Consider the following 27,558-nt stretch of genomic DNA (forward strand, 5'->3'; position numbering starts at 1 on the left):
GATCATTATATGAACTTTATTTTCTTTATATACAAATCAATATATTAAAAAAACATACACACAAATAAACATAAATAATAATAAGCTAAACATTGAAGCCATAAACTGGAACAATTGTTTTATTTGTATTAACATTCACAGCAAGATGTAAGGTCGACGAAACGACGCTCTTCTAAACAACACAGTAGCTTCACAGGGAGATCACTGCGCTACACCGATTGGTCTAAACGACAGGGAGGTAACCGTACTACACCGGCTGGTCTAAACGCCTTTCCATGGCACGCATGTTGTTTTGTATGGCCTGGTACTGTGTCAGCATCCTCTCCGTCACTGGCAAAAGGTGTTTAAGAATTAGTTTCTAATTAATTAGTTTTTACTCATTAATCAATTAAATATGAACGTTTATGTAAATCTCCGTAACCTGTATAATAAAGGCCTGCCACACTCGCATTTTAAATAAATTGCCAAATAAAAATTAATTGATCTAAAATTTAATATTAGTATACTTACTTAAATAATAGTGCAATCAGTGATGAATTAATGTAAGTTAAAAATTATAGTCAGACATAATTTGAGCGAACGTATACACCTTTAACTTTACGTTGCAATTAACTAACTTAATTGTTAATTTAAGCCAAAAGAAATTCACTCCAAACTGCTTTGTATATAGCGAAAGGAGCATTCGGCATTAAGGAATATATAATTTAGCATAGAAAGTATGTTACCCACAATAAGGGGGGGGGGACTTTTATCTTTATGGAAGATAGCAGTGTTTCTTTCAGACATTTTCCCCAGGGAGACACTTGATATTTTCGGAAGGGGGTGGGGCTAAATTTTCCGGGGGGGGGGGGGGAGACACTGGTAAAAGTATATATTTTCTAAATAAATTTCATGGCTGTAGACTTTCTTGGGGGGGGGGGGGGTGCAGGAAGAGATGTCTGAAGAAACTGGAGGAGAGAAGGGAATCTAGCTAAATGTCACGGATAGAGGAGTGTGGTTAAGGGGGCTGACATAGTTAATTAGAGAGATATCACACACGAGAGGTGCAAGATTAACTACTGAATGTATTAAGTAAACTGACAACTCTCAAAAACTCCAATATCTTGGCAACAAACAGCACGAATTTATCTGGCCAAAAAGAACAGCGTGTCCTATTATTAACGGACCCATAAATTAACATGGCAGTAATCCATCCTGTAGATTGTCGCATAATATGACTTCACCGTGTTTACAAGGAGAAATTAAATTAACATATGCTTAGTATTCGTCTTAGCCAAGGAAATTGTAATATATGTTAATCAAGCGTTGCTTTTGTTCGCTTTTCAAAGCACCAGTTTAGCCCACACATAATTAAGTTAATTTAATTAAAAGAATGAGAGGGGGATCCTAGTAAATTATACTAAATTTAGGCAGTAAATATGTGAAAATGTGTCATTTTTAAAGGTCTAGTATATATATTTTTAAAACAAAAAGAAAACACTCTAAGGATCTACAACTCGTCTAATCTCTACATTATAAAACGTAAAGCAACTATTATACCAACAACACGTCAGTGTGGCCTTATTGGCTCAGCCGTATGTCTATGTCTACTCCTAACCAAAACAATTAACAGGTAGCTTCTAAAGGTAGTTATAGCCAAGTAAAAATATGTGTGTTTAATAGCACTGCATGTTAGCCTATTTCACTATCCTAACTAATCTCACACATCAAACCAACCACACCACCGTTGTGATAGAATTTTAGGAATCCAACGCCTGCGCCCTTGTACTTTAAAAAAGACCCCAACCCCACCCCCTGCATACCAAAACTTTTCTTTAAAAAAACAAATTCCCAGAAGAAAAAAAAAAACATTTTCCCCAAGCTTTTAAAGAACCTACTTGTGCGAATTTTACAGACGGATCCCACCTCCACTTGTATCATATTTTATATATTAGAAGCTCGTAGACAGCTTCCGCTGTTGACAGAGCCAACCCCCTCTCCCCCCCCCCATTCCCCCCTCCCCCCCCCCCCCCCCACACACACACACAACTGTACCACTACCCAAAAACATAACAAAGCTAAAATGGCTGATTAGATGATCAACAAGCACACATGTTGTATAGATAACCATACTTCAACTCTTAGGGTCAGAGTTATCGGGTTTGAGGTAGATCTAATTGCATACGATACACCTATACACACACACACACACACACACACACACACACACACACATATATATATATATATATATATATATATATATATATATATATATATATATATATATATATATATATATATATATGTATAAATATACATATATATGTATGTATATATGTATGTATATATGTATGTATGTGTGTGTGTATGTATGTGTAGCTTTATCCATCAATACCTATTCAGATGTATAAGTTTAACTACTTTTGATTGTATTTTTAAAAAAAAAGTATTTTAAGATTTGAAAACGAGATCTATTATCTAGATTCTTGAAAGTACAATAACTTCTAGTTCTTAAATGTTTCAGAAATAAAAATGTTTATCAAGTTAAACTGTCTAGAATTTACGTATCTTAAGTTTTTCCTTTAATAATCCGTACTGATATTTGTTGAGCTATGTTTTTGTATCTCAACTAATTTTTTCACTCAGTGTGTAACACCAAGTCACCCTGTATTGTCACCAGTAGCGTAGCGAGGGGGGGGGGGGGGGCGGGGGGGGGGGACACATGTCCCCGGGCGCCGACCATAAGGGGCGCCAAAATGGGTTGGAAAAATAAATTGAAAGGTTGAGGGGGGTGCAAATCGAAAGTTTGAGGGGGGGGGGGCGCAAATCGAAATCTCGAGGGGGGGGGGGTGCAAATCGAAAGTTTGAGGGTGGGGTAAAAATCGAAAAGTTTGTCCCCGGGCGCCGGGAAGGGTCGCTACGCCTCTGATTGTCACAGTAGGGAAGTGAGTCGTAAAAATGGCGGGTCATTGTCCTTACCATAACAACATTTGTAAGTCTTTTCCCTTTAACTGAGGACGTATAGGTTCATGTCAGTGTAAGGGAGATAATACTTTTATTTAAATAAGAGCAATAAATCTGTCTCGTTGGTTCGGACGTGACTAGATTTAAGTATTTAGTAGGTTCAGGCCCTTTAGTGGTAAGACTTTTATTCACGATGTATTATACCAAAAACATGTTTACGTTTATCCGGCATTTTTGTCTCGGCACATTTGTTTACAAAGGATTTATTTACGTTGATCGGGCACATATCTTGCCAACAGAGGCGTAGCGAGGGGGGGGGGGGGTGGGGGTGCGGACCGCACCGGGTGACACCATTGAGGGGGGTGACACCATTGAGGGGGGTGACACCAAGGCAAAAAATAGCAAAATATATAGAGAAAAATGATAATTCCACTTAATTTAAGTGATTAGTTCGAGTGTTAAATAGTCTTTTAAGAGGTGCAAATCGAAAGTTTAAGGGAGGGGGGGGGGGGGGCAAATCGGAAGTTTGAGAGGGGGTGTGGGGTGCAAATCGAAAATTGAAAGTTTGTCCCCGGGAAGGGTCGATACGCCTCTTGGGGGGTGACACCATTAAGTGCCGCATCTGGTTACATCCGACCTCGCTACGCCACTGCTTGCCAAGGCACAGTTTTAAAGCAAGGATTTGTTCTTATTGAGGGAAAACTTGTTTTAAATTTAGTCTTAATTTAGTCTTAATTTCTCATTAATGGTGACTTACTTGCCCAGTGGTCGACCGGTCTGTTAACTTTCCATATTGTTGATTCTATTTTAAACCAGTTGTTCATTGACTTAAGGTTAGCTCTGAAACAAATACAATCAACAATTAGCCCCAGTAAAACACAATCCCTTTAACCTGTCAATAGGGCTGGTACGTAGGTCACAAACAAGTTCTATGGCTCATGCAGGTTTTATTGAGCCGTAGAACTGGTTGGTGACCTACTTACCAGCCCTATAATTTACTGGAGTAATACCAAGAGTACAGTCTTTACTGATGGGGTCGTGCAGAGTGCGATTGTGGTTCATCAGTTTCATTGTGTTTCATTGGGACATTGAAATAGAAATGTTGAATAGGTAACTCTTCCTTTAATATGTCTATATTTTCATTTTGTGATTTAGAATAAGTGGGATAATAAAACGTCCCAAATGACTTATATGTTATTTCTGTAAGTGCAAAATATTCACTTAACTAAAAATTTTATTTTTAAGGATTACTAGAAAAAGTCGTATTATAGTTGGACGACTGTTTTTAGAAAAGTTATAAGGCCTACAATGTTAAGTTAAGTTGTGTAGATAAACAAAATGTCAAAATGTTGAGCTAAATTTAATTTTTAAATTTATTAAAATTAATGCGTACGTTTCCTTATTAGCGTGTTAATGGACATGCGATTATTTTCTAAGAGAATTATTTTTATTAAATAATTTAATTATAATTAGAAAATCGAATTTCAAGTTAGACAATGATATACATTTAAATAATATATTAACAAGTAAACAACAAGCCTAGTAATATAAATAAAGCATAAACTCAACCATCTTTTAGCAACGTACATAAATTTGATTTCCGGGTAAGCGAGAGCTTCTTTAGTTGGCCACCACAAGACGGAGACCTGGTTTCTGGCGGGGGGCTGGTACCTCATCAGCATGGGGTTGTTGGGGTAGTAGCGCTTGAAGATGTTCAGGAGTCGCTCCTCGAAGGCTCCAACCGAATCCTCGGTCCTGGGAGTTTAAGAGGTTTACAGTAAAAATATTTCTTCTTCGACTGTTTGCCACAGCAAAATCTAGATTTTGATATTTAGTTGCTTTTTTTTTTTTTTTTTTTTTTTTTTTTTTTTTTTCATGGATGTTAGGTGATTGATATCAATGAATGTTCGTGGTAATTATGACTATCACACATATTTACATTCACAAAAGCCAATTCTATTAGTGAATGGTTTACTGCTAGTGCTAGCTGGAATGTTAATCTCTTTTTGTACGCAGGATCTTAAGTGTTTGAGGTCAACTTGTAATGTAGTCAACACTCAAACTTGATGTACATTTCAGATGAATTCTATGTCTAGTTTGTTCACGTATTAAATGCATGTACTTTAAGAATTCTGGCTATTTGTTTTTAATTTGAATTTCCTCCTTGGTCAGTAAAATTATTTACTTTCAAATATTAACTACCTGTCGAAATACGGCGTTTCTTAAGAAGATTTAGATGAATAACAATAATTTGAAAAATCAAGACACATTTTTCACATATACAATGCTTCTATTAAAGTAATAAAATTAAATTTAAAAAAAAAATGAAAATTAATAACAAAACTAAAATCACAGTCTGACCTTGACCGAGCATTACAGCTCATACCACCAGCCCCCGCCCTCCACTGGTCAAACAACTGGAACACCCCCAGGTGGGGGTTAGGACCTCCGGGGAAGTACTCAAGTTCAAGGTTGGCGGTGTTGGCAGGGCTGGCGTAGAGGATGAAATCCGTGAAGTTAAAGAAGTTTAGGTGCTGGCTGAATGGTCCTATGGTTACTGTAATAGAGATGGTTAGATGTAAAGTTTAGGTGCTGGTTGAATGGTCCTATGGTTACTGTAGGAGAGATGGTTAGATGTAAAGTTTAGGTGCTGGCTGAATGGTCCTATGGTTACTGTAGGTGAGATGGTTAGATGTAAAGTTTAGGTGCTGGTTGAAAGGTCCTATGGTTACTGTAGGAGAGATGGTTAGATGTAAAGTTTAGGTGCTGGCTGAAAGGTCCTATGGTTACTGTAGGTGAGATGGTTAGATGTAAAGTTTAGGTGCTGGCTGAAAGGTCCTATGGTTACTGTAGGAGAGATGTAAAGTTTAGGTGCTGGCTGAATGGTCCTATGGTTACTGTAGGAGAGATGGTTAAATGTAAAGTTTAGGTGCTGCCTGAATGGTCCTATGGTTACTGTAGGAGAGATGTAAAGTTTAGGTTCTGGCTGAATGGTCCTATGGTTACTGTAGGAGAGATGGTTAAATCTAAAGTTTAGGTACTGGTTGAATGATCCTATGGTTACTGTAGTAGAGAGATTAAATGTAAAGTTTAGGTGCTGATTGAATGGTCCTATGGCTACTGTAGGAGAGATGTAAAGTTTAGGTGCTGGCTGAATGGTCCAATTGTTATTGTAAAATAAAGTGTTAACTGAATTAAAATGTTTGAAATAAGGACAAATGAATATGTATACAATGTAGAGTTAAAATATCGGAGCTTAGTTATGCAACTCGCGGCCCCGCCCCAACTCAGAACAACAATGTCACGCCTTTAATTTAAATTTTAAATAATTTGTTCTCGAGTAAACAACTCTGTTTAATCCGATCGGTTGGATTATACTTGGGATTAAACATAATCTCGCACATATAATATGATTTAGTAACAATTATTTCATAATATGGTAAATATTTGCACGAAACTTCAGATAGGATGTAAGTTTGGGCTGTATTTTAATGGAAACAATTGTTGGTTATCTTACGCCAGAAACACAATGTGCAGCAACAACTTCACTATTTATTTAACATCGGATGAAGCAAGCCGGAAGTGGGAATACATTAACCCAGGGCCATAATGTCGAGGTTGCAAACAACGTTTCAGCACAGCTAAGTTAAGAGACTCGTAGGTCACTGGTGCGTTTTTTTCTTTGATGGTTTAGCTGGTTTAGTTGTCGCTAAGTGGTTCATGATTGAGAAGCGTTCAAACACACGTTCAGGTATGCGTTTTAAAACACGTTAAGACACATGTTGAGATAAGCGTCAAGACACACTTTAAAATACACATTAAGACACTTTTAGAGACACATTGAAACACACGTTCATACACACGTTCACGACACACGGCCGCACATACAATCAGACACACATTCAGAAAGTTGCTTATAAATACATTCAGAGATATGTTTAGACAATAAACAGTAAAATGACCCTTAGACCCTCAGTAGCTTGAAATCATTCCAGTGTTTCTAACATGACAAATCTCGCAGATTAATGCTCCCCCCCCCTTACCCCAACTGTAGTCACGAAGCTTTGTACAACATAACCCGTGTAAAACATTCGTGATGTCTTGCAGCAGGCTATATACATGCACACGTAACAAAGGTTTGTCAGGTTTGGGGCAGGGGTTCCCAAACTGATGGCGAGGGTTACTTTTTGGTAATTTCGTGTATATATATATATATATATATATATATATATATATATATATATATATATATATATATATATATATATATATATATATATATAATTGAACATCATTCTTAAATGTTTAGACATATTACAATGTTTTAACATTTAAAATTGTTTGTTACAGTTACTTCCCATCAAAACGTTTAATCAAAGCCAAGGGAGACAATTAATAAAATTCGATAATATCTCATGTATTGAATAATGACAAAACGATCTTAAGAATCATTGGGCATTATATTATAAAATAGGAAAAATAAAACTTGAGCATAAATATTTTCAACAATGTCTACGAGAGGCCTACATGCATTTTGAATTTATATTTTGCATATATTTAAAATAAAATAAAAAACTATTAGTCGTATTAACCTTAAATTGTATTTAATTGTAACTAAACCATAAGTTAGTATTGTCATCTTATTTTCGAGTCCTGGACTCCGCTTTCATTAGCAACTCTTCTTTTATTTACCTGAAAAAAACTTCACAGCATCATGCCGCTAGGTCAGGGGTCGGCAACCTGCGGCTCGCGAGCCGCATGCGGCTCTTTTGATGTCAAGTTGCGGCTCTCGAGTTCAATGCACACATATTAATAGTTATATTATTTCATGTTCAAATCGCATAAAAAATATTATACTGTAAAGAAAAAACAACTTTATACAGGATTAAAACACTCATCAGAGACCAGTGAGAATAGGTAAGTTAGAAAGTATACGGACCGCTGACAGCCGCTTAGGCACCAGGCCCAGCCCCACAGCTGTGCTGTAGCTAGCACCGTGGCGACTATTTTGTTTTTGCCACTGTCGAAGTGCCGACTTTTTCGAATATCGTTAAATGGGGAATGTTATTTTATAGAGAATGCATTCCTCTACCTGTCAGTATGCATTAATTTGACCCGAGTGACGTAGTATTTTCGTTATTAGTTTCCTACGGTTCAGCTAGGTACTGGACTCTGGGTTCGTGTAGGGTGAAAGATAACAACTGTGAGAACCGATACAGTAATCAAACCGATATCCAAGTCTGTTAGTCAGAGTTTGCAGTTTTGAAGCTTGCCTGGCTATAAAAGACACCTACTGAACCAGTGGTGACCGTAAAGAAAGAAAAAAAAAGTTATTGCCTTCTAAAGTGGATTGGGATAGTCCTATAATTATATTATATCATCTGATTACTAAGTTTATCATAGCAGATCTAGGTAAAACAGTTTTTAGCTGAAAATTTTATTTGTTTTTATATGAACCAATAAGTTCATATTTAATCAAATTTATTTACCTAATCCTTATCAAATACCAAAATATTGAAAAAAATAATGTTTGTGGCTCTTTAAAAAACTGGGAAATTTCTTAAATTGTATTTTTTGGCTCTTCCGTCTCAAAAGGTTGCCGACCCCTGCGCTAGGTTTATTTGGAAATAAATTCTCGCAAAAAAAAACTCCACCAAGACGTGCACAGTCATTGTCAAATCTTCAGTTGGATGCAACAGAATCAAAAGCAGAGTTTGGTCTAGATTATGGTGCAGTAAAAGTCAGCCTTGGTGGCCATGAAGTTGCATTTGAAAATGGTCATTGGATAAATGAAACAGCTGGAGGTGGTTCTAGCCACAAGGAAGTTATGAAACTAAGAAAAGCCAATCAAACGTTGCATGAAGAAAACAACTTATTGAAGCTTAAGATTGACATCCTGTTAGACATGCTTGCAGAAACATCGGCAGTCTCACACTTTCATGAGAATGAACTCAAACAGTTGAGAGAAACAAAATTGTCTAAGAAACGCTGATTTGGTTATCTATTTTTCCCAGCTTTTGTGAGGGATCTAAGAGATGTATACATGGACAGTTTGCTAGAAAATTACTGATATTTTTATAAAATCTAACTTAAATGACAGTATAAAGTTGTTTAAAAATATTTAGATGGCATAATCTTTAATACTACATTACAAATATAGTGTTGTTAGTACTGACTCAAACCAAAATATAATCAAACATGGTTATGCAATCAGAGTGAATCTTGTTTCCTTACATTTGATAATTTATCTAGGTTTGTAGTGATACATTTAGTTTCCAAAAAGTTTTTTAAAAGGGGAACTTTATTTCTTTACTATTGTTGAATGATGTATTTTGTGATTATTATGACAACTGCAGAGAAAGGTTTTCAGTGTACATATGTATATAATATTATAAATATCTTTATATGTGTAATAAAGAATGTTTATAAGTTTAAAAAAAAAAAAAAAATTAAGTTTCAATATATTTCCAACTACCCCACCACCCACCGCAACATCAATATCCAGAACGTATTTAAAGTTCTAAATCTTGTCTCTTTCCCCTCATCTTTCACACAGCAACCTTTTGAAAACTCAATGCGACCTCTACAACACCCTTTCAACTAGTCAACTTAAGTTGTTTCCCTACATAGAAAATGCTTCACTGTCCCATTGACCCTCTCTGAAAAATTTCCTTTCCTCTCCCCACCCAGACTTCTGACACTTTCATTTGACCTTCACCCCTTTTACTGCCATCCTTTGTATTTTTTTTATAATCAAATACATGACATCATGTAATATTCATTATGTACAGTTGCAAAACCTTTCGTTTTCATTTGGTGTTCAAAATTATGTTAAAAAATTTGATGTTGATGTACTTGTTTTAATTGCAAATAAAAGTATTAAAAAAAAAAAAAAAAAAAAAAAAAAAAAAAATATATATATATATATATATATATATATATATATATATATATATATATATATATATATATATATATATATATATATATATATATATATATTTCTACAAGAACAAAAAGACAAAGATGTTGAGCAAAATAATTTTTATAAAAAAAATTTTTATGTAACACAATAAAGGTTTTATTTCATAAAAAAACAAAAAAAAAAAAAATTAAGTTTCAAGAATAAGTTTCAATATCACCCCCCCCCCCCCCCCCCCCCACTTCAGTGTCACATGTCTTTTCATGACGTACTAAGTAGAACCTAGGCCTAAGGGGAATAATTTCCTTTCCAAAAAAAAAAAAAAAAAAAAATAACACCACCCTCCTCCCAATAGGTTCTATTATGCATCTCAGTTTTTTCGATTTCTACCTTTTTATTTACATATTGCTAATATTACCTATTAATTTCTTACACTGTTTATATTGTGAAAAATTCTCAACTAAAATGTAAAAACATTAAGACTATTATGGTAAAAATACCATTTTTGTATTTCTTTATTTCTAATTACCTTCATTTAAATTATGTTACAGACTAACGCTCACGCACATTTGTATATGCTGATGTAATTATTTCTATTTGAAAATAAAAGTATTATTTAAAAAATATTTCAAAATCATCCAATATTACTAAATTTTTTTTTTCTATTTTAAATGTTTAAAAAAAAAATTTAAAACTTTGGGAGGACTGCTAGAGATATAGATGTTTGAAAGGGAAGAATGTTTGATTTGATGTGTCTCATTGTAATCAACATAACTTTTCCGGTTGCTTAAAGTTTGTATCATTTTAATTTTCTGTGATCCCAAATTAATTTCAGCTCTACTTAAAAGCCCAAACCCCCCTCAGCCCACCACGTCGATGGAAACATTTTTTTAAAAAATCCCTTGAATCATCATTTAATTACACATTTCTATTTTCAGGTTGTTGTTTTTTAAAATAAAAATTGTAATTAGACGTTTTGTATTAGATCTATGTATAAGTAATCCATCTTAAATGAATGAAAGTAGGCTACAAGTAAGAAAGAAGTATTACTGTTGACTGTTGTAAATTTGTATCAGTCCTGAGTCCTCACAAGCCGATGATGAAAACTGTAACACTAAAGCGAACATGCAAGGCAAGAATTTTCGGTTTGTGTTTTCGGAGCTGCGTTCGACATTCATTTTAGCCACCGGGCCAAAATCGAACAAAATCACAGTCCTAAGTATCAGGCTCTCCTCACATCTGATGGTCCCAAGGGACTGGACGCAGAGTTTCTTCCAGGCATCTCTTCGGGGGAGGAGGGGGGGGGGGCTTCTTTGCCCCCCCCCCCCCGAAAAAATTCTACCCCCCCCCCCCCCCCCCCCCCGCCCCCGAACGAAATGAAATTTGTATAATTTATATAGAAAATATATACTTTTAACAGTGTCCGCCCCCCTCCCCCCCCTCGAAGAAAGTCTACCGCCCCCCCCCCCCCGAAAATTTCAAGTGCCCCCCCCCCTGCTCCGGAGAAAAAAGTCTGGAAGAAACATTGACTGGACGTTACCTGTACAACTTGGAATCAGCAGTGTCGCAGGAGCTGCCGATAGGAAACGAGTTGGTAATCCTATCGTCAAAGGGTCTCCACCTTCTGTTTGATTTCGGAGTTTTCTCTCCTAGATGGGTTGCTGTTCCCAGCTATCGAGCCACATAATCCGTACGATTCGAACTCGGGACTTGAGGGTTACCAAAATGTCACTAAATTTGTTTCACAGTTTAGTCACATTGCAATTTATGAATTTTCGTGTTAAGAATAGTAATAGTCAGTAATTTAGGTTGTCGAGAAAAAAAATTTAAAATATAATAACGCTACTTTCAGTAATCCATACATATCTACTTAAGCAGTTTTAAAGTTGCATAGTTTAGTTAAGACAAATATCTTCACTTTCCTTTACAGTTATACAATGATTTGTGGGACATAACGTTATCAATTATCCCCAACAAGATTTATATATGTAGCCTACACATATACTTACACACATATTTATGAATATATGCTAACATGTATACATATAAACTAGAGCACATTTGCATATGTACACATTTACACCTACATTTAAGTATTTAAACTTAAAAGTCTAAAAGTGTTTAAGTGTACAAGCAGAGGCGTCGAGAGGCGGGGGGGGGGGGGGGCGGACCGCACCGAGTGACACAATTTAGGGGGGGGGGGGTGATACCAAAACAAAAATAAATTGCAAGATATATAAAACAAATGTTATAACAGATCATTTAATGATTAATTAAAGTTAAAGAAAATTAAAATTAAACAATGACGATCCCGACAATGAGGGGAGGGGGGACACCATGACGTAAACATGCAAACTTTAGAGAAAACAATGCTACACCCAGCTGTATTAACCACCGACTATAGATAAACATCTTAAGTATTAAAAGTGAACAATTTTAAAGCTTTTAGCTGGAAGGTGGGGTGGGGGTGACACCCACTGCAAAATTTACAGAGAAAACAAAGGAAGGGGGTGACACCATGAAGTGCCGCACCGGGTGACACCCCACCTAGCGACGCCACTGTGTACAAGTACACACAACAATTACACATGTACACACACTCGAATCTGGACACCTACGTAGGTACACACACACCTACAACTTCAACATCACGGGAACAACACAATTAATTAAATAAACCAACAGAAAACATCGTCCATTTTGAAACAGTGACAATGAAAAATGGGTCACTGTCCAGACTTCCTACTCTCTGGCTTAGAGCGGCTTTCACGCCTCAAAAACTTTTCGCATTCTTTTTAGAATGTCGTGACGTGAAGGGACGTCTAGTGGTATGGAGTTCAACGTTGAAATATGTATACGTGTATGGTGCTTACGTTTATATTAGAGCTACGTCAATTGATATTTCTTTACTAAGTCACCTCGAACCTATTAGTAAATTAAAGCCGGTTTTGTCTGCATATATATACACTCATGCTTACACACACACACACACACACGCATACAAACTTTCACATTTTAGATTTGCACACCCCCCCCCCCTCAAACTTTCAATTTGCACCCCTCTCAAACTTTCGATTTGCACCCCCCCCCTCAAACTTTCGATTTGCACCCCCCCCCTTCAAGTTTTTCTCTATATATTTTGCTATTTTTTGCCTTGGTGTCACCCCCCTAAATGGTGTCACCCGGTGCGGTCCGCACCCCCGCCCCCCCCACCCCCCCCCCCTCGCTACGCCTTTGATAGTACTGAATGTATTTATTACAAAGATGATAATATGATCCAAGACTTTACACCAGGAGAAGCACATTTCAAAATATAGAAATCACACACAATCAACACAGGTTTATCAAGATGATCCTTTATATAACTGAAGTGATCAATAATACAAATATTACAAATATGGTTATTCCTGACTTAAAGAAATGACCCGTTATACATATTAAATGACCAGTGTACACGCTGATGTTATCCTCGTCACAATTTGAAACGCCTTGTTACATAGAAGATGATCCGTGCTGAAACTGAAGAGTCCCGTTCTAGAGCTACAATGACCCAAAAACACGTGATACAACTTAAATGGCCTTTGCTTTAATCAATATGACTCATGCCACTTTCGAGATGATCCACAAGTAAAACAGCCCTAGCTACGAATAAAACAACCCTCGCTACAGCTGAAACAATCCTCGCCACAACTGAAACAACACTTGCCTCTACGAAAACAATCCTCGCCCGAAACAGCCTACGCCACTACTGAAGCAACCCTCTTTACAACTGAAACAACCCTCTCGACAACTGAAACAACCCTCGACCCAAATGAAACAACACTTGCCACAACTGAAACAACCCTCGCCACAACTGAAACAACCCTCGCCACAACTGCATCAACACTCTCGACAACTGAAACAACCCTCGACCCAAATGAAACAACACTTGCCACAACTGAAACAACCCTCGCCACAACCGAAGCAACCCTAAGAAACAACCCTCGCTACAACCGAAACAACACTAAGAAACAACCCTCGCTACAACAGAAACAACCCTAAGAAACAACCCTCGCCTCAAGAGAAGCAACCCTAAGAAACAACCCTCGCTACAACCGAAACAACCCTAAGAAACAACCCTAAGAAACAACCCTCGCCACAAGAGAAACAACCCTAAGAAACAACCCTCGCTACAACCGAAACAACCCTAAGAAACAACCATAAGAAACAACCCTCGCCACAAGAGAAACAACCCTAAGAAACAACCCTCGCCACAACTCACCTTCCACGGGCTCCCCACTCGTGATGCGGGGCTGCTTCGACCGGGTGTAAAGTTTAAACGGCGCCGCGTTCTCTTGGAACTGAGACTTGGACAAAAGCAAATAACTGCAGTGGCTCGTGGTATCCGTGACCTGCGACACCGCTCCAACGACGAACGACAGCACCAGAACAACAACCAACGACGACGCCATATTTTCTCCCCAGTTAACACAGCTGAAAGCAACTGTGATGAAGACACCGCGCGCACGATTCTCTGAGGTCTCCGCGTAGGAAGTCTTGTAATCAAACCCCAACAAAGGATTTTTAATGTCCCATTATAAGACAGGATGACAGATGCGAATCCCTCATATAATATCCAGACACAACCGGCACGTCAGATGTCAGATGTGACGGTTGGGTCGCCGTCTGCTTCCGGCCGACTTCTTTACATCAGAGGTGTGTCTTGAGGTGGGGTGGGGGTAGGGTAGGGTTGGGGGTGGGTAAAAGTGGGAGGGAGACAACTTCAGAATGGAAGCAAGAGAGATGAGACAGAATGAGACTTCACGCATACTGAATATTTGTATTAAAAAAAAATTCTTACGTTTCAAAATTTTAATATTTATGCTCATTAATCCATTAAGTTAAAAATAATAAAGGCAATAATGAATGAAGATTCCGTGATTTAACAGAGATAGCCTATATATTTTTACAATTATTTAATTGGGGAACATGTTTTTAACATTTTTAACATGTCCGTATTTCGTTTCATAGTGATTGAAACATGTATAAATAGGCTGTTGAAGTGGAGTCCAAATGGAGTCCTGCCGGTTGGCGTTTTTTTAAACCAAATCTGGATATTTTTATTAAATCTTTTTTTTTAAAGTTAGGAAAGCTACTTTCGCTTTTGGCTTCAAAACAAATACAAGTTTTAGAATCAGAATTTTATGAATTTAGATCTAGAATTCGAGATAGATCTAGAATCTAATCTAGATTCTAGATCGTTCTAGATAAAGAATTGACTTTTCAACTTTTCAGATTTTAATAAAGAATCTAGATTCTAGATCTAGAATTTTATTTAGAATACAACCGACTCGTTAGATTTAGTTTTAGTCATTTATTAATTTTATTTAGTGGTACGGACCGTAGTCAGTCTAAAGTTCTAAACTCTAAAGATTTTTTTAAAGAAGAGTAAAGAACTTAAGATTCTTTACTAAAGAAGACGTCGTAAAGTCAAGTGACCAAGTCTAAAGAATTAAAGAACTTTAATAATTAGATTCTACTCTAGTGTACTAACTTTACTTAGTACTTAGATCTAGTACTAATTAATATTAATAGTACACTAAGTACAGTATACACTAACAGTGACTAACACACTAAGTCTAAGTTATAAACTGTAGTAGATAGATATTAATAAGATATAGAATCTAGATCTAGTTATAGTCATAGTCTGATATACAGATATAGGCCTAACAAATCGTCAAATAGTATTATTATTTATTTGCTAGATCTAGGGCCTAAGTATTTTATTTAGATCTAGATCTCTGCCTTATTTTAGTTAGACCTAGATCTATAATTAAATAATATATATAGACTATAGAGTGAGTATTTTCTTTTATAGCGAACTATATGAATACTTTTATTAATATTATTATTAGGTGTTAGGTTAGTATTTATATTAGTTTAGTACTTAATAGCTAGTAGTATTTAAGCTAGATTTAGTAATAATAGAATAATTAGTTAGATTTACGATCATTTTGTAAAATAGAAACCTTTGGCCTTTAGACTTAACTTTTGAATTTAGGCCCATAAATTTTTTTTTAGACTTTATTTTGCTTAGAAAGTTTAGGCCTGATTAAATTAGTAATTTGACCCTATGTATTAATCATATTATTATAGTTAATTAGGCCTATAGGCCCCTAACTTAAATTAGGCCTATTTAGTAATAAAGACTTTGCCTTTATTCATTTTAATAAATAGGCCCCTATTTTAAATCAATGCCATATTTTTAAAAATAATTCCTTTTCCTAGTACTTTTTCTTTTAGTACTAGATCTGGATCTAGAAGTAGATAAACTAGATATTACACGGTGACAGTAGGCTAGACCTAATAACCGTAATTACTAATTAGTCGTCTGCTTTGTATAGACAAGTTATAGTGTACCAGTATTACTAGATAAAATTCTATATCTAGTAGTAGCTCTAGAAATTCCAAATTTGATTTAAGCCCAAAGTGGGCCTAAAATTGGATTAATCTAATAATTACTATCATTAGGGTCTAATTAGTTTAATTGTAATAAGCTTTGTTTGGCTTTGTGTTACTGTCATTGAGCTTTTAATTTAACATTGAAAATTTAATTCCAAGATTTAAAAAAAAAAATCAGCAACTTCAATTAATCTATATAGCTAGATTCTAGATATTCATACTGTTGTACAAGGCATACTTAGTAGAAATTAAATATGCTATAATTACAGTTTTCTGACTATATCACTCAGAATAAACAGATATGACTAAATAGGCCTAATGACTACTAATGCATATTACATTGTTTTAGAATAATTTCTTTTGCTTTACAGTAAGCATGTATTTTTCGTGTCTGTGTACACTATTTAATATTTATTTTTACTGTTAATGAAAATATTATTCCACAGATGAAGCATGTTCCACTTGTAATAATAAAAAATAATGTCTTGTTTTTTTGACTTAGGCTAATAAAACAGTTGTGTGGTTTACACTTAAAGTCAGTATCTCAAGCCAGTTACCCTTAATGTACTCAAGCCCTCAAACCACTTCTCTGGATTAGCAATTGTGTGCTGTAATGCTCAACCAATAAATCCCATTTTCATATGTCATTGTAAATATATATTTCTGTTCACAAATATTGCTTTAACTTTAATTATGAGTAGAAATATGATATGAGCAACTGGTTTCATTGTTCATATTAAACAATATTACATGTACATCCTAAATATGTCCTTTTATAAATTATTAAACTTAATTATTCTTTTATTGAGTGTGTTGTTTTAATACCAGTTCTTTGTGTGTGTGTGTGGGTTCTAATATTTTTAAAACTGTTTAGGAAACTAAATAGTATTTTACTTGCAAATTTTGTTTTAAGCAACTCACACTGGCATTAGACTGCTAACCCAGTAGTTAGTAGAAAGTCCCTGAGTGCACCCAGCAGTGATGGGTACCTAACTCACGTTAGTGAAAGTAAATGTGGATGGGCATATGGCTGACCCAATCATCCCTTCCTATGCCAAGGTCACAAAAATAGGTGAACTCTATGTTGTCAGATCCATGGATCAACGGGTTCGAAACTGGAGCTTTACTACCATACAACTCTCACTATTGTTTACAATATTTTCATAAACTAACATTACAAATACAATTTTAAAAAAAGAAATTCAACATAAAATGAATGAGAAAAATTCAATATTTAGTAAATAAATTTATCATTTATTTAATATTTAAAGGTAAAGGTATTTGATTTATTACTTTCCAGTAATTGCAGGGGATTTTTTTTTTCTTGCATCAAATATTGTTCTTCATAAATTGCAGTCTTAGATGAAATCTTCATTATAACACACATTTTGATTTCATGTTTTGTTGATAGTCTTGGTTGAGGTTTCCTGGAAATTGTGTAGGCTTCTTTCTAGAGGTCTATATGCACTGATTTAATTCAGGTAGGCCTAATCTGAAAAATAGATGTACACACAATATTTCTACTCAGAATTTTCTCTTATAATTATAGTTTACATTTTTATACATAATCAAAATTTTAAATAAAATTGAAACTAAAACTAGCCATTAAATCTATAACTACTTTAGGTCAATATATATTGAGCATTAAGCCTAGATCTAGATTCTATTACTAAATCTAAACTCTAGATCTAATAACCAGGGTACAAGGCCTACTAAATAAGTGGATATAGATACATTTTGCTACATTGCATACTAGATCTAGATTGTGGGCTAGAGTAATAAGTGCATGTAACAATATTTACTGACACTAAGTCCTAGACAACATTTCTAAATTACTGTGTAGATTGTTACTACAACTCACACTAGCAATGCTACAGTCACTGTCTATTACACTAGTGAACTCTACAGTCTACATTTACAACTCTACACACCTTTTAGGCCTTGCCTTAGCTTAGACGCCACTAGACGGGGCAGACTGGGATAGGTAATACTAGACTAGAGTAACTAGATCTAGAATCTAGATAGATTAGATAACTTACAACTAGATCTAGATCTAGCTCTCGACAAACACACACTCGTCACTAGAATCTAGATCTAGAATTCAATCTAGTAATCTAGTAGATTCTAAATCTAATCACTACTGTACTGTCACTTTTTATTTAGAGGGATCAGTATAGTTAATAAAGTAGATATAGGCCTTCAGATATTATATATTTAGGATCAGGTAGATTTAGATTTTAGATCTATTTTTGTAATATTCTGTCATCGAACTTGACGGTCTAGATAAGTGTTCACTGTTTACCAAATCGTTAAGTAGGAGTGATGTCCCCTGGGGCTAGGCTTGCTAGGTCTTACATTAACTTTAAAAAATAATTAATTTACTTACCGCCACAAAACTTTTCTGTCAGAATTGAATGCAAATACATTACTTCCCAACCGTACGTACACAATAGACTTGAACTTTTGTATATTTGTTGCATATTGGGAGTTCATGATGAGTTTAAAATGTTGAAGCGAAGTCAAGAAACAAGCAGCCGCCATGTTTGTTTATCAATGGTAATCATGATCACAAAAATTCATTTAGTCTGGAAAATTTAATCTCTCCCTGGCGGAAGTTTTTCCAAAACTTGGAATGGATTAATGAATTAATATTATTAATTATTTCAAAAATTATTTTCAATAGTTTATCTTGAATTAAAAAATTCAAAACACATAAAAATCGATACTTAATATTTTGTTTTAATTTTTGATAGCTAAAACATAATTTTAGCGCTTGCCAATTAATTTATATAATTTTTTGAAAAATAGCATGTTATATAGCAAAGTATTACTGCAACACCCAATTAAACTTTAAAAGTGTCAAACTCACTACCAGAGTTTCTTCCAGGCATCTCTTCGGGGAATATTTAAAGTGAGGGGGGGGGGGGAGTTTTACTACTATCATTGAAACTTAACATTTGTTTTGAATTTTAAAAAAAATCTTAAAATAACCCTGTATGTGTACATTCTGACTGTCAATTAAACCATAAAACTATGTTAGGGATTCAGATGTTAAATTAAGTGTTAATACGTCAAATACGAAATAATTTAAACCTTAACTCAGAACGATTTCTAGACAGTTAAAAATCTCAATTTTATAGCGAGCATGATCAATAATTCTAACCAATTAAAAATAGCGTAGACCTATATTTTCTTTAGAAATGTGTACTGGTCGTTGCAAATAATTCTCAGCCTCTCACATTTTGTTTACACCAAATACTTCTAAACAGTGAGACAAGAGAAAAAGGCGATTAAATTATTAAATCTCAAAAAAACATTTATAACGTATAAAAAAAACTTTATCTTTGCAATACTTGGAGGCAGAGGCGTAGCGACCCTTCCCGGCGCCCGGGGACATACTTTCAATTTGGCGCCCCCCTCGGGAGCAAATTTTTGATTTGCACCCCCCCCCTCGAACTTTTCATTTGCACCCCCCCTCAAATTTTCGATTTGCACCCCCCCCCCCTCGAACATTTCATTTGCACCCCCCACCCTCAAATTTTCGATTTGCATCCCCCCTCGAACTTTTCATTTGCACCCCCCCTCAAACTTTCGATTTGGCGCCCCCCCTAAGGTCGGCGCCCGGGGACATATGTCCCCCCCCCCGCCCCCCCTTCGCTACGCCTCTGCTTGGAGGTACTCTGTAGATAGCAACAAAAGTATTATTGTTTTAAAATATTAACGTTCTTGTGCAAATTTTTATATAACTAGGGGAGGGGGGTATAATTGCTAAAAACAAGATCTACTGACAGTGTGTTGGCAAAGAAAGTGGAACAGTAAGTTGTCTCTGGAATTCGATAGCTAATGCCCTCAACAGTGGTTAAAATAAATGCAAAACATTATATGGCAGGTCTGTGTTATGTTAATTTTAGGAGCACATTTATTTAACGATTTGTATTTACATTTTTTATACCTATATCAAAGTCCAGGTGATTAATTTGAAAAAAAAAAACATTTGTTTTAGAATACATTTATAGGCTCTGTGAAAAAACGAAAAAAAAATCCTCCTGATTAATAACCTTTTTTAAAAATGTATTTGTATGTATTTAAGTCAGGGCACTAGGGAAAAAAATGGCATGCATCGGGGACTTTTCTTAACATATGTTTGCCATGGAAACGACGGCCATTTTGAAAAAAAAAAACAACCTTTTGTGAAGGTCTAAGGTTAAAAGAAACTATGATATATTATATTGATTAATTAATCATTGATCTTTCTTTAACTAACTCTAACAGAGTCAATGGCTAGAATTTGTTTTGAACAGAAAATACTCTAAAAAAATTCAAAATTTCAAAATTTCGAATGATGAAATACCAGAAAATTTAGAATTTTATTTTAACCACATTTGTTTCATTTTTTATTTTATTTTTCATTTTTTAGCCAGACTTAAATTATGCAAGAACAAAAAAGCGAAATTCACTGAGTTCCCAATTTGTCTGGTATTTAGAGAAAACACTCAAAACTCTAAAAATAGAACTCGTGTCTAACTGTGGACGTCAACACAGCAGGCTAAAAATAGCAACTCGTGCACCTATCATTCATTCTGCCCATTGTTCATGTCACATGGGAAAGTTAATTTTTTTTTTTATAAACTAACTTTCGTTAAACAAAACGAAAATTGGGACGCAAATTAAAGCTGTATCCTCTTAGCTTTACCCATATAATAATTAGGGTTATTAATAAAACAGTTAAAGTAATGTTTTGGTTTAAGTTACTGCTTAAGGGGTCTTCCATAAATGACTACACACTAGTAGGGGGGGGGGGGGTCCGTAATTTTGCGACCGTGTGTGATGAGGGGGAGTGGGTGTTCAGATGGTGTGACGTCACACTTTTGCATTATAAAAAGCAATGCTAGAAAAGTAATTTTAGCCGTTATTTCGCGTTTTAGAAAACGGTTTTAACAAATAGCAATTTATTAAAATACTCTATGTTGACAGAGTTCAGACAAGATTTTGGAAAAATATCGTATTTTAAGATAAATGTAACTGCATTTTAAGGGGGTTGGTAGGCTGAGGTGTGACGTCATTTTTTTTGGGTGGGGGGGGGGTCCGGCTTTTTGTTACGATGTGTGACGGAAGGAAGGGGGGAGGTAAAAATCGTCAAAAAAGCGTGACGTCATTTATGGATGACCCCTAAAGTCTCCGGTTAGAATCAGGTTGTATGTAGCAGGATACGAATAGAAAAAATATTCGCTAGCTGAAATTTAATTTCTTGAGCAACACTGGTTAAACACAACTCATTTTTTTAAAAACTACAACAGTTTATCTCCCCTTTTACTGGGTGTTCACGAAGTTGGACTTGTTGTCTGAATCCTCCACCATATTCTCAATTAAGAACGAAGAAGAAGAAGAAGAACTGGGTGTTAAATGTTAATAGGACAAAAAGATAGTCGAACTATTTCTGTGACCACCTCAAACTAAACAAATGTTGAATACAGTAACTTTAAAACGTGTAAATTCATAAGTCACCATCTAACTTAAAGTAACTAACATTTTCATCTTCTAAATAGAAAGTCTTTTTATCCCATCAAAATGTATGTATAAACAACAAGCTAATTCTTGTGGATGAAACTAAAGTGTATGATGTTAGTTTTTCTTAAGTTTTTATTTTTAAAAAGAAAAGGGGTGGTAACATCTAGAAGAGAGAACTCCTATCTACAGGAATGTGGCGAATCGTACCGGATATTACGTCACCGTTTCTATCCCTCCTGGCAGGAAGTATTTGGAAAAATGAATGCCAGCTTTAGAGACAGCGGCATCATTTCAAGGATTTGGCAGATTAAAACTGTTGAGTGTTTGAGTTTTCCCTGACAGAGAATCGCAGCCGTGTGCAGGCCTCAGCCCATCAAATGTCGGCCTCAAACTTCAACTTGGTCGTAAAAAAACCGTCCACTGTGTGCTTGAAACAAGCGTACGGTAAGAATGGAAATAACACACGTTTGATGCAAGCCGTGATAATTGAATAATATTGACAAAATGTTATTTAAAGTGTGTGTATTACAAATATGTAAATGCGGGGACATATATATATATATATATATATATATATATATATATATATATATATATATATATATATATAGCTTCAGGCTACGTGGATTACTTGCGAATATAACAAGTATTCAGTGGTTATATGACGGCGTGGTCTAGCGGTAGAGAGCTAGACTGCAAACCCGAAGTTTCAAGTTCGAATCCGGGTTCAAATCAGTAGAATATCCCTGAGTCCACCCAGCTCTGAAACAGAGGCGGCTGACTTCATTTCCTCTTGCATGCTGAAATCATTGAAACAGATAAACTCTATTTCATCCACCCCGTCTTGTTCACAGGACAGTAAAGATGAGAGGATGCAGTCGTTGTGCTAGGGGTTGCGCTAGGGGTTGCGCTAGGGGTTGTGCTAGTGGTTGTGCTAGGGGTTGTGCTAGGGGTTGTGCTAGGGGTTGTGCTAGGGGTTGCGCTAGGGGTTGTGCTAGGGGTTGCGCTAGGGGTTGCGCTAGGGGTTGCGCTAGGGGTTGCGCTAGGGGTTGCGCTTGGGGTTGTGCTAGGGGTTGTGCTAGGGGTTGTGCTAGGGGTTGTGGTAGGGGTTGCGCTAGGGGTTGTGCTAGGGGTTGTGCTAGTGGTTGTGCTAGGGATGGTGGGATTAGACGTGGAGGATGCGCCCCACATAGGGCTGCTTTTTTGGTGTGTTTTTTTACAATATAGACTAAATATATACAAGGAACATTGGAAAATAAAAGTCTGTTGTCTGCAAAAAGTAAAGTTCTCTTTCAAACCTGATGGTGTATAGGGCGAGTGAAGTAGAGTTCACTTGTTTCTGTTACCTCGGCATATGAAGGAATAGTGTGGTCAGCACTATGCCCAGCCGCCTTTACTTTCCCTAACGTGAGTTAGGTACCCATCAGAGTTGTGCAGACTCAGGGACGGTCTACTGACTTGAACCCGGATTCAAACTCGAGACATACGGGTTAGCAGTCCAGCTGTCTACCGTTAGACCAAAACCAAAAGTTCGCCCGCTATTTTTAATATCCACGAGTTTGTGTGACGTACGTGTCACATGAAAGTTTATTCTAAACCCTACCAGAGTTTCGGGGGCAGGGGGGGGGGGGGCTTCCCCGAAGAACACGTTTACCGCCCTATCCCCTACCAACGAAATTGAATTTTCATAGAACATATACTTTTTACCAATTTCCGACATCCCCCCCCGGAAATGTTAGTCCCCCCCCCCCTAAAAAAATGTCAAGTGCCCCCCGCCCCCCCCCCCCCCCCCCGCGGAAAAAAGTCTAAAGGAAACACTTGACCCTACCCGTGGTTTAAGTACTCACCCTGTATGGGATGACCGGCCGTGACCTCTGACACTTTGGCCATGGTGTAGATCTTAAAGGCCGAGGTGCCGGTGGCGAAGGGTGCGAACCCCCCGTTCCCGTCGCTCCTGAGCAGGTAGTCGCAGTGAGAGACGAGGGCGGGGCTCGTGGTGGGGTTCTGGGAGTTGACGTAGCTGTCTATAAATAGCACACCGAGCAGCAGTGAGTACTTGATGGCATGAAACCTGACTGGTGCCGCGAAATGCATCGTGTGTCGTCTGCTAGATCTGGCTTCTCAAGTTTTTAACTGGGGGAAGTTAGAGAAGATTGAAAATAATTATAAAATTAACGTAAAATAAAACGAATCGATTACCTCGTTAATTTGATATTTAAATAATGCATTATTTCTATTTTCAAAAGGTATTAATTTCAAACCCACTGAAACCGGCAATGGTGAATACTAATTGGATAAAGCGATAACATTAGCTACAACCTTTAGTTTTTGAGAGTTAGGATTACTTTAGAGACTTAAATGATAGTAAGTTATAGTATACGAAATCTTGGAAATGTAGCTTATTTAATGGGTCTCATTATTGCCGATTTAAAGTTACATTCCATTGAGCTAAACATTTTTTTATTATTACTATTATTAACACAACACCTCAAGCTAAAATTCACTTTAACCATTATTGTAGTGTAACAGGCTAAATTTCACTTTAACCATTATTCATTATTTTAGTGTTACAGGCTAAAATTATTCACTTTTATCTTTCTGAAACTTTGATTCTACTTTCACTGGCAAAATTATTTTTTTTAAAACAGACAAGTAAATTTTTTTGGTGACACTAGTAAACAATACAACCAAAATACATTTTATACATTGATTAATGCAGCTAAATTACCTAATTCCTACTTACACGTTTAAATAGAAAGTAATTGAGAAACTATACAGTCCAAACAATCACGCCCAAAAACTTTTTTATTTTCAAGCTCTCTCTTTCTCTCTCCCTAGAATATGATTTTCTAAAAATATTTGAGTATACTTTTAGTATGTACTGTAAGTATTGTAAGTAAGCCTCTGGATCCCGCAGAACATAGGCGGGCGCCATAGAATTTTCAGTCCGGCCCCTGTTACTACAGTACTGTCATGTTTATATTTGCAGTGATTGTCGTTCTTTGTTCTTTTAATCCACGCCATTTTTCATATTCTCTGGTTAAAATAAGGGGAGATAATGGTATTATCACCCCTTGTCTAGATGTGTGTATTTTGTCAAATTAGTTACACAATCTCTGTTTACGTGCAGTATCTATATTTAAAAAAAACTATTATGGGGTCGTCCATAAATGACATTACACTCGTAAAGGGGAGGGGGAGGGGGCGTAATTTTGTGCCGGTGTGTGGTAAGGGGAAGGGATTTGGATTTGCTTCCATAGCCTTTGTCCAACCAAGAACAAACTACAAGGCAGCAGTTGTTTGATTTTGTAGTTGTCTCTCCTAGAAGAGTTGCTGTCCCCATCTGCCCGAGGGTTTGAATTTTAGCTGATATTTCGTGTTTTAGAAAAATGTTTTAATAAATTGTAATAGAAATTTATTAAAATACTCTATGTTGGCAGTTCAGCTACGATTTTGGAGGGAAAAAAATCATTATTTTAAGAAAAATGCAACTGTAATTTTGAGAGGGGTTGTAGCCTGAGGTGTGACGTATTTTTTTGAGGGGGGGGGGGGTCTAGCTCTTTGTGACGATATGTGACGGATGGGAGCGGGGAGATAAAAATCGTCTAAAAAGCGTGACGTCATTAAAGGATGATCCCTATGTAAACAAAATCAAGTTTTCAAAATTTTCCCAACTAATTATAATTGCTTTACTAAAATCATATTATAGTTAAAATGTCGCCATTCAAATTTGAAATAAAAGAACGTAGCATATACACGCAAGACACACATTCCTCTACCGACGGTCCACGGGTTTAAGTGTCTTGTCAAGTCTATGTGACCAGCCAATGTCAAGCCAATCATTTGTTACTGGTAGTGGACAAGACAGTTTCATGTCTAGCTCTAACTGACGACACTGACAGGCGGACGAGAGATTGCCTCCACCTTCGCCGCCATCTTGACCTACATAATTTGGTATGCCGTAGGAGATACGGTTTACTTCCAATTTTCGTTTAATTATATTTAGTCCTCATCTGGGGGGAGGGAGGAGGGGAAAGGTGTTGTCGTCATTAAATCACGTAATACGTCACACATGTGGTTTAGAAGTCTAGGGGGGGGGTCGGACTTTATTATTAGTGGCGCGGGCTAAGAACAGCGCGGAGGGATACAAAAAGTGTAACGTCACACACTTTCACATTTAAAAAGTACTTTCCTGTTTCAAAAAGCCATTTTTTTTTCTAGAACATTGAACTTAGTCAAAATGAGGTACATTAACTAATTCTTAAAGCTATTTTTTTAAAAAGTCCATTGAAGTTATGTTTAAAAAATACTTTTTAAAATTTCAAAACAGTGAAGTCATATTTCTAAGCCCCCCCCCCTCCCCGCTCATCAGGTGAGCTCTTAAGTCCTTATCTAATCTTCTACAAGAGTATAACCTCATTTTTCAATTTTGTTGAGTTTGCACAATGGAGTATTAGCACCAGAACTAGGCTTGTAATATTTCTTTTAAGGGGTGGGATCATTATATGAGTAATCAACATGCTCTTTACTTGAGAAGTGAGTAACTACTAAATGGTAATATTTGCTACGACCTGATTAAACGTTACTGTTATTATATAAGATTTAGTTTCTCTCTATTTAGACAGTGAGGTCGAGCTGGGATAAGTTGAAAGGTCAAGGTTGGGATTAAACAAGTAGCCTTTGTGGCTAAATTAGTTAAACCAGCCAAAAATAATTGTATTCAATTGAATACAGAATTTATAGAAGGAAAAAAAAAACAACAAAGGTTGCGACAGCATGGCCTACAAAAAAAGTCTCCGACAATTTTGGTTTTTATTGTTTCGCAACCCTTAATTTAATAAAGAAAGCTGGACATTTTAAGTTCGGTGAATTGAATCAAATTTTGCTACGTTTTTTGTGTGGTAATATTCTTTTTGTAAGTGTATCACAGCACTTCTCTAACTCTAGTACGTGTGACCCGTGAGCTGTGGGACTAGATACACGGTAAATACAACAAACTTGTTTATGTAGGGGGAGGGGACTTTGATCGCTAATAGACGTTCTTGGTCTAAATGGATTTCTTGAAATCGCTTTCTGTCAATTCAAACGTTAAGTGTCGGTCTATAAGTTAATACCGTGTTATCCATCATCTGAATCACGCAAATATAATACATTTACCCCCCCCCCCCACCATAATATTATACTTAACTAAACAAAAAACAAAGCAAAAAAAAAGTCACATTTTAATGCGTCAGCTGGAGTAAAATAAAATTCTTTATTCCACAGTTCTCATAACTATTATAGTTATACAGCCTACAATTATAAAAAAATTCGACTCTTATATCAAACCTTATTTGTTTAGTTATTTAAAAAATAAATACTAAGTTAATAGCATGTTATCTCTGTACAAGTCATGACTAAATGTTTCTAAAAAATCACTTTTAATATGTATATTTTTTTTAAATTACACATAAATTGTTCCAATGAAAAAAAAAGTAATCCTCTTTCATCGAATAAAAACTACTAAGTTCACATATTTTAAAACAAAACAGTCAGAATACTTTTATAACAGGCCTCTAATGTTAATGAATTAAGCACTAAACTTGGTACTAACCCAAAAAGTAACCTATTTTATTATAATTGACTGAAGCTAAAAAGACGAAGCCAACCGTGGGCGTCAGAATTGGCCCAAATTTTGAGCTCGTTTCACGTGATGTAAAATGCAAATTGTTGACGGCAACAAGATGAATTCAAGGAAGAAA

The 27,558-nt window shown here is 36.0% G+C and overlaps 2 protein-coding genes across 3 annotated transcripts; one reads left to right on the forward strand and one right to left on the reverse strand.

Annotated features, from left to right (window-relative positions):
- Window positions 1-138: 138 nt before the first annotated feature.
- Window positions 139-27,558, reverse strand: LOC131938981 (uncharacterized). 2 transcript variants are annotated; one of them, XM_059297229.1, is made up of 6 exons: window positions 27,466-27,558; window positions 23,665-23,950; window positions 5,308-5,503; window positions 4,534-4,701; window positions 3,704-3,786; window positions 139-330 (listed from the first exon to the last, which is right to left on the reverse strand). In XM_059297229.1, the coding sequence occupies exons 2-6, from the start codon at window positions 23,909-23,911 to the stop codon at window positions 248-250; spliced, it is 777 nt and encodes a 258-aa protein (XP_059153212.1). In that variant the 5' UTR covers window positions 23,912-23,950; window positions 27,466-27,558; the 3' UTR covers window positions 139-247. The 2 variants fall into 2 exon arrangements, with proteins under 2 accessions (XP_059153212.1, XP_059153213.1); XM_059297230.1 differs by lacking the exons at window positions 23,665-23,950; window positions 27,466-27,558 and adding an exon at window positions 14,130-14,508.
- LOC131938982 (protein chibby homolog 1-like) lies at window positions 7,599-9,374 on the forward strand. The gene is made up of 2 exons (XM_059297231.1): window positions 7,599-7,670; window positions 8,562-9,374. Exons 1-2 carry the CDS (start codon window positions 7,661-7,663, stop codon window positions 8,936-8,938), a joined length of 387 nt encoding a protein of 128 aa, XP_059153214.1. The 5' UTR covers window positions 7,599-7,660; the 3' UTR covers window positions 8,939-9,374.

The sequence above is a fragment of the Physella acuta genome, unplaced genomic scaffold (assembly GCF_028476545.2).
Source record: "Physella acuta isolate Inbredline_101_S28 unplaced genomic scaffold, ASM2847654v3 ptg000261l, whole genome shotgun sequence".
NCBI classification, from domain to species: Eukaryota; Metazoa; Mollusca; class Gastropoda; family Physidae; genus Physella; species Physella acuta.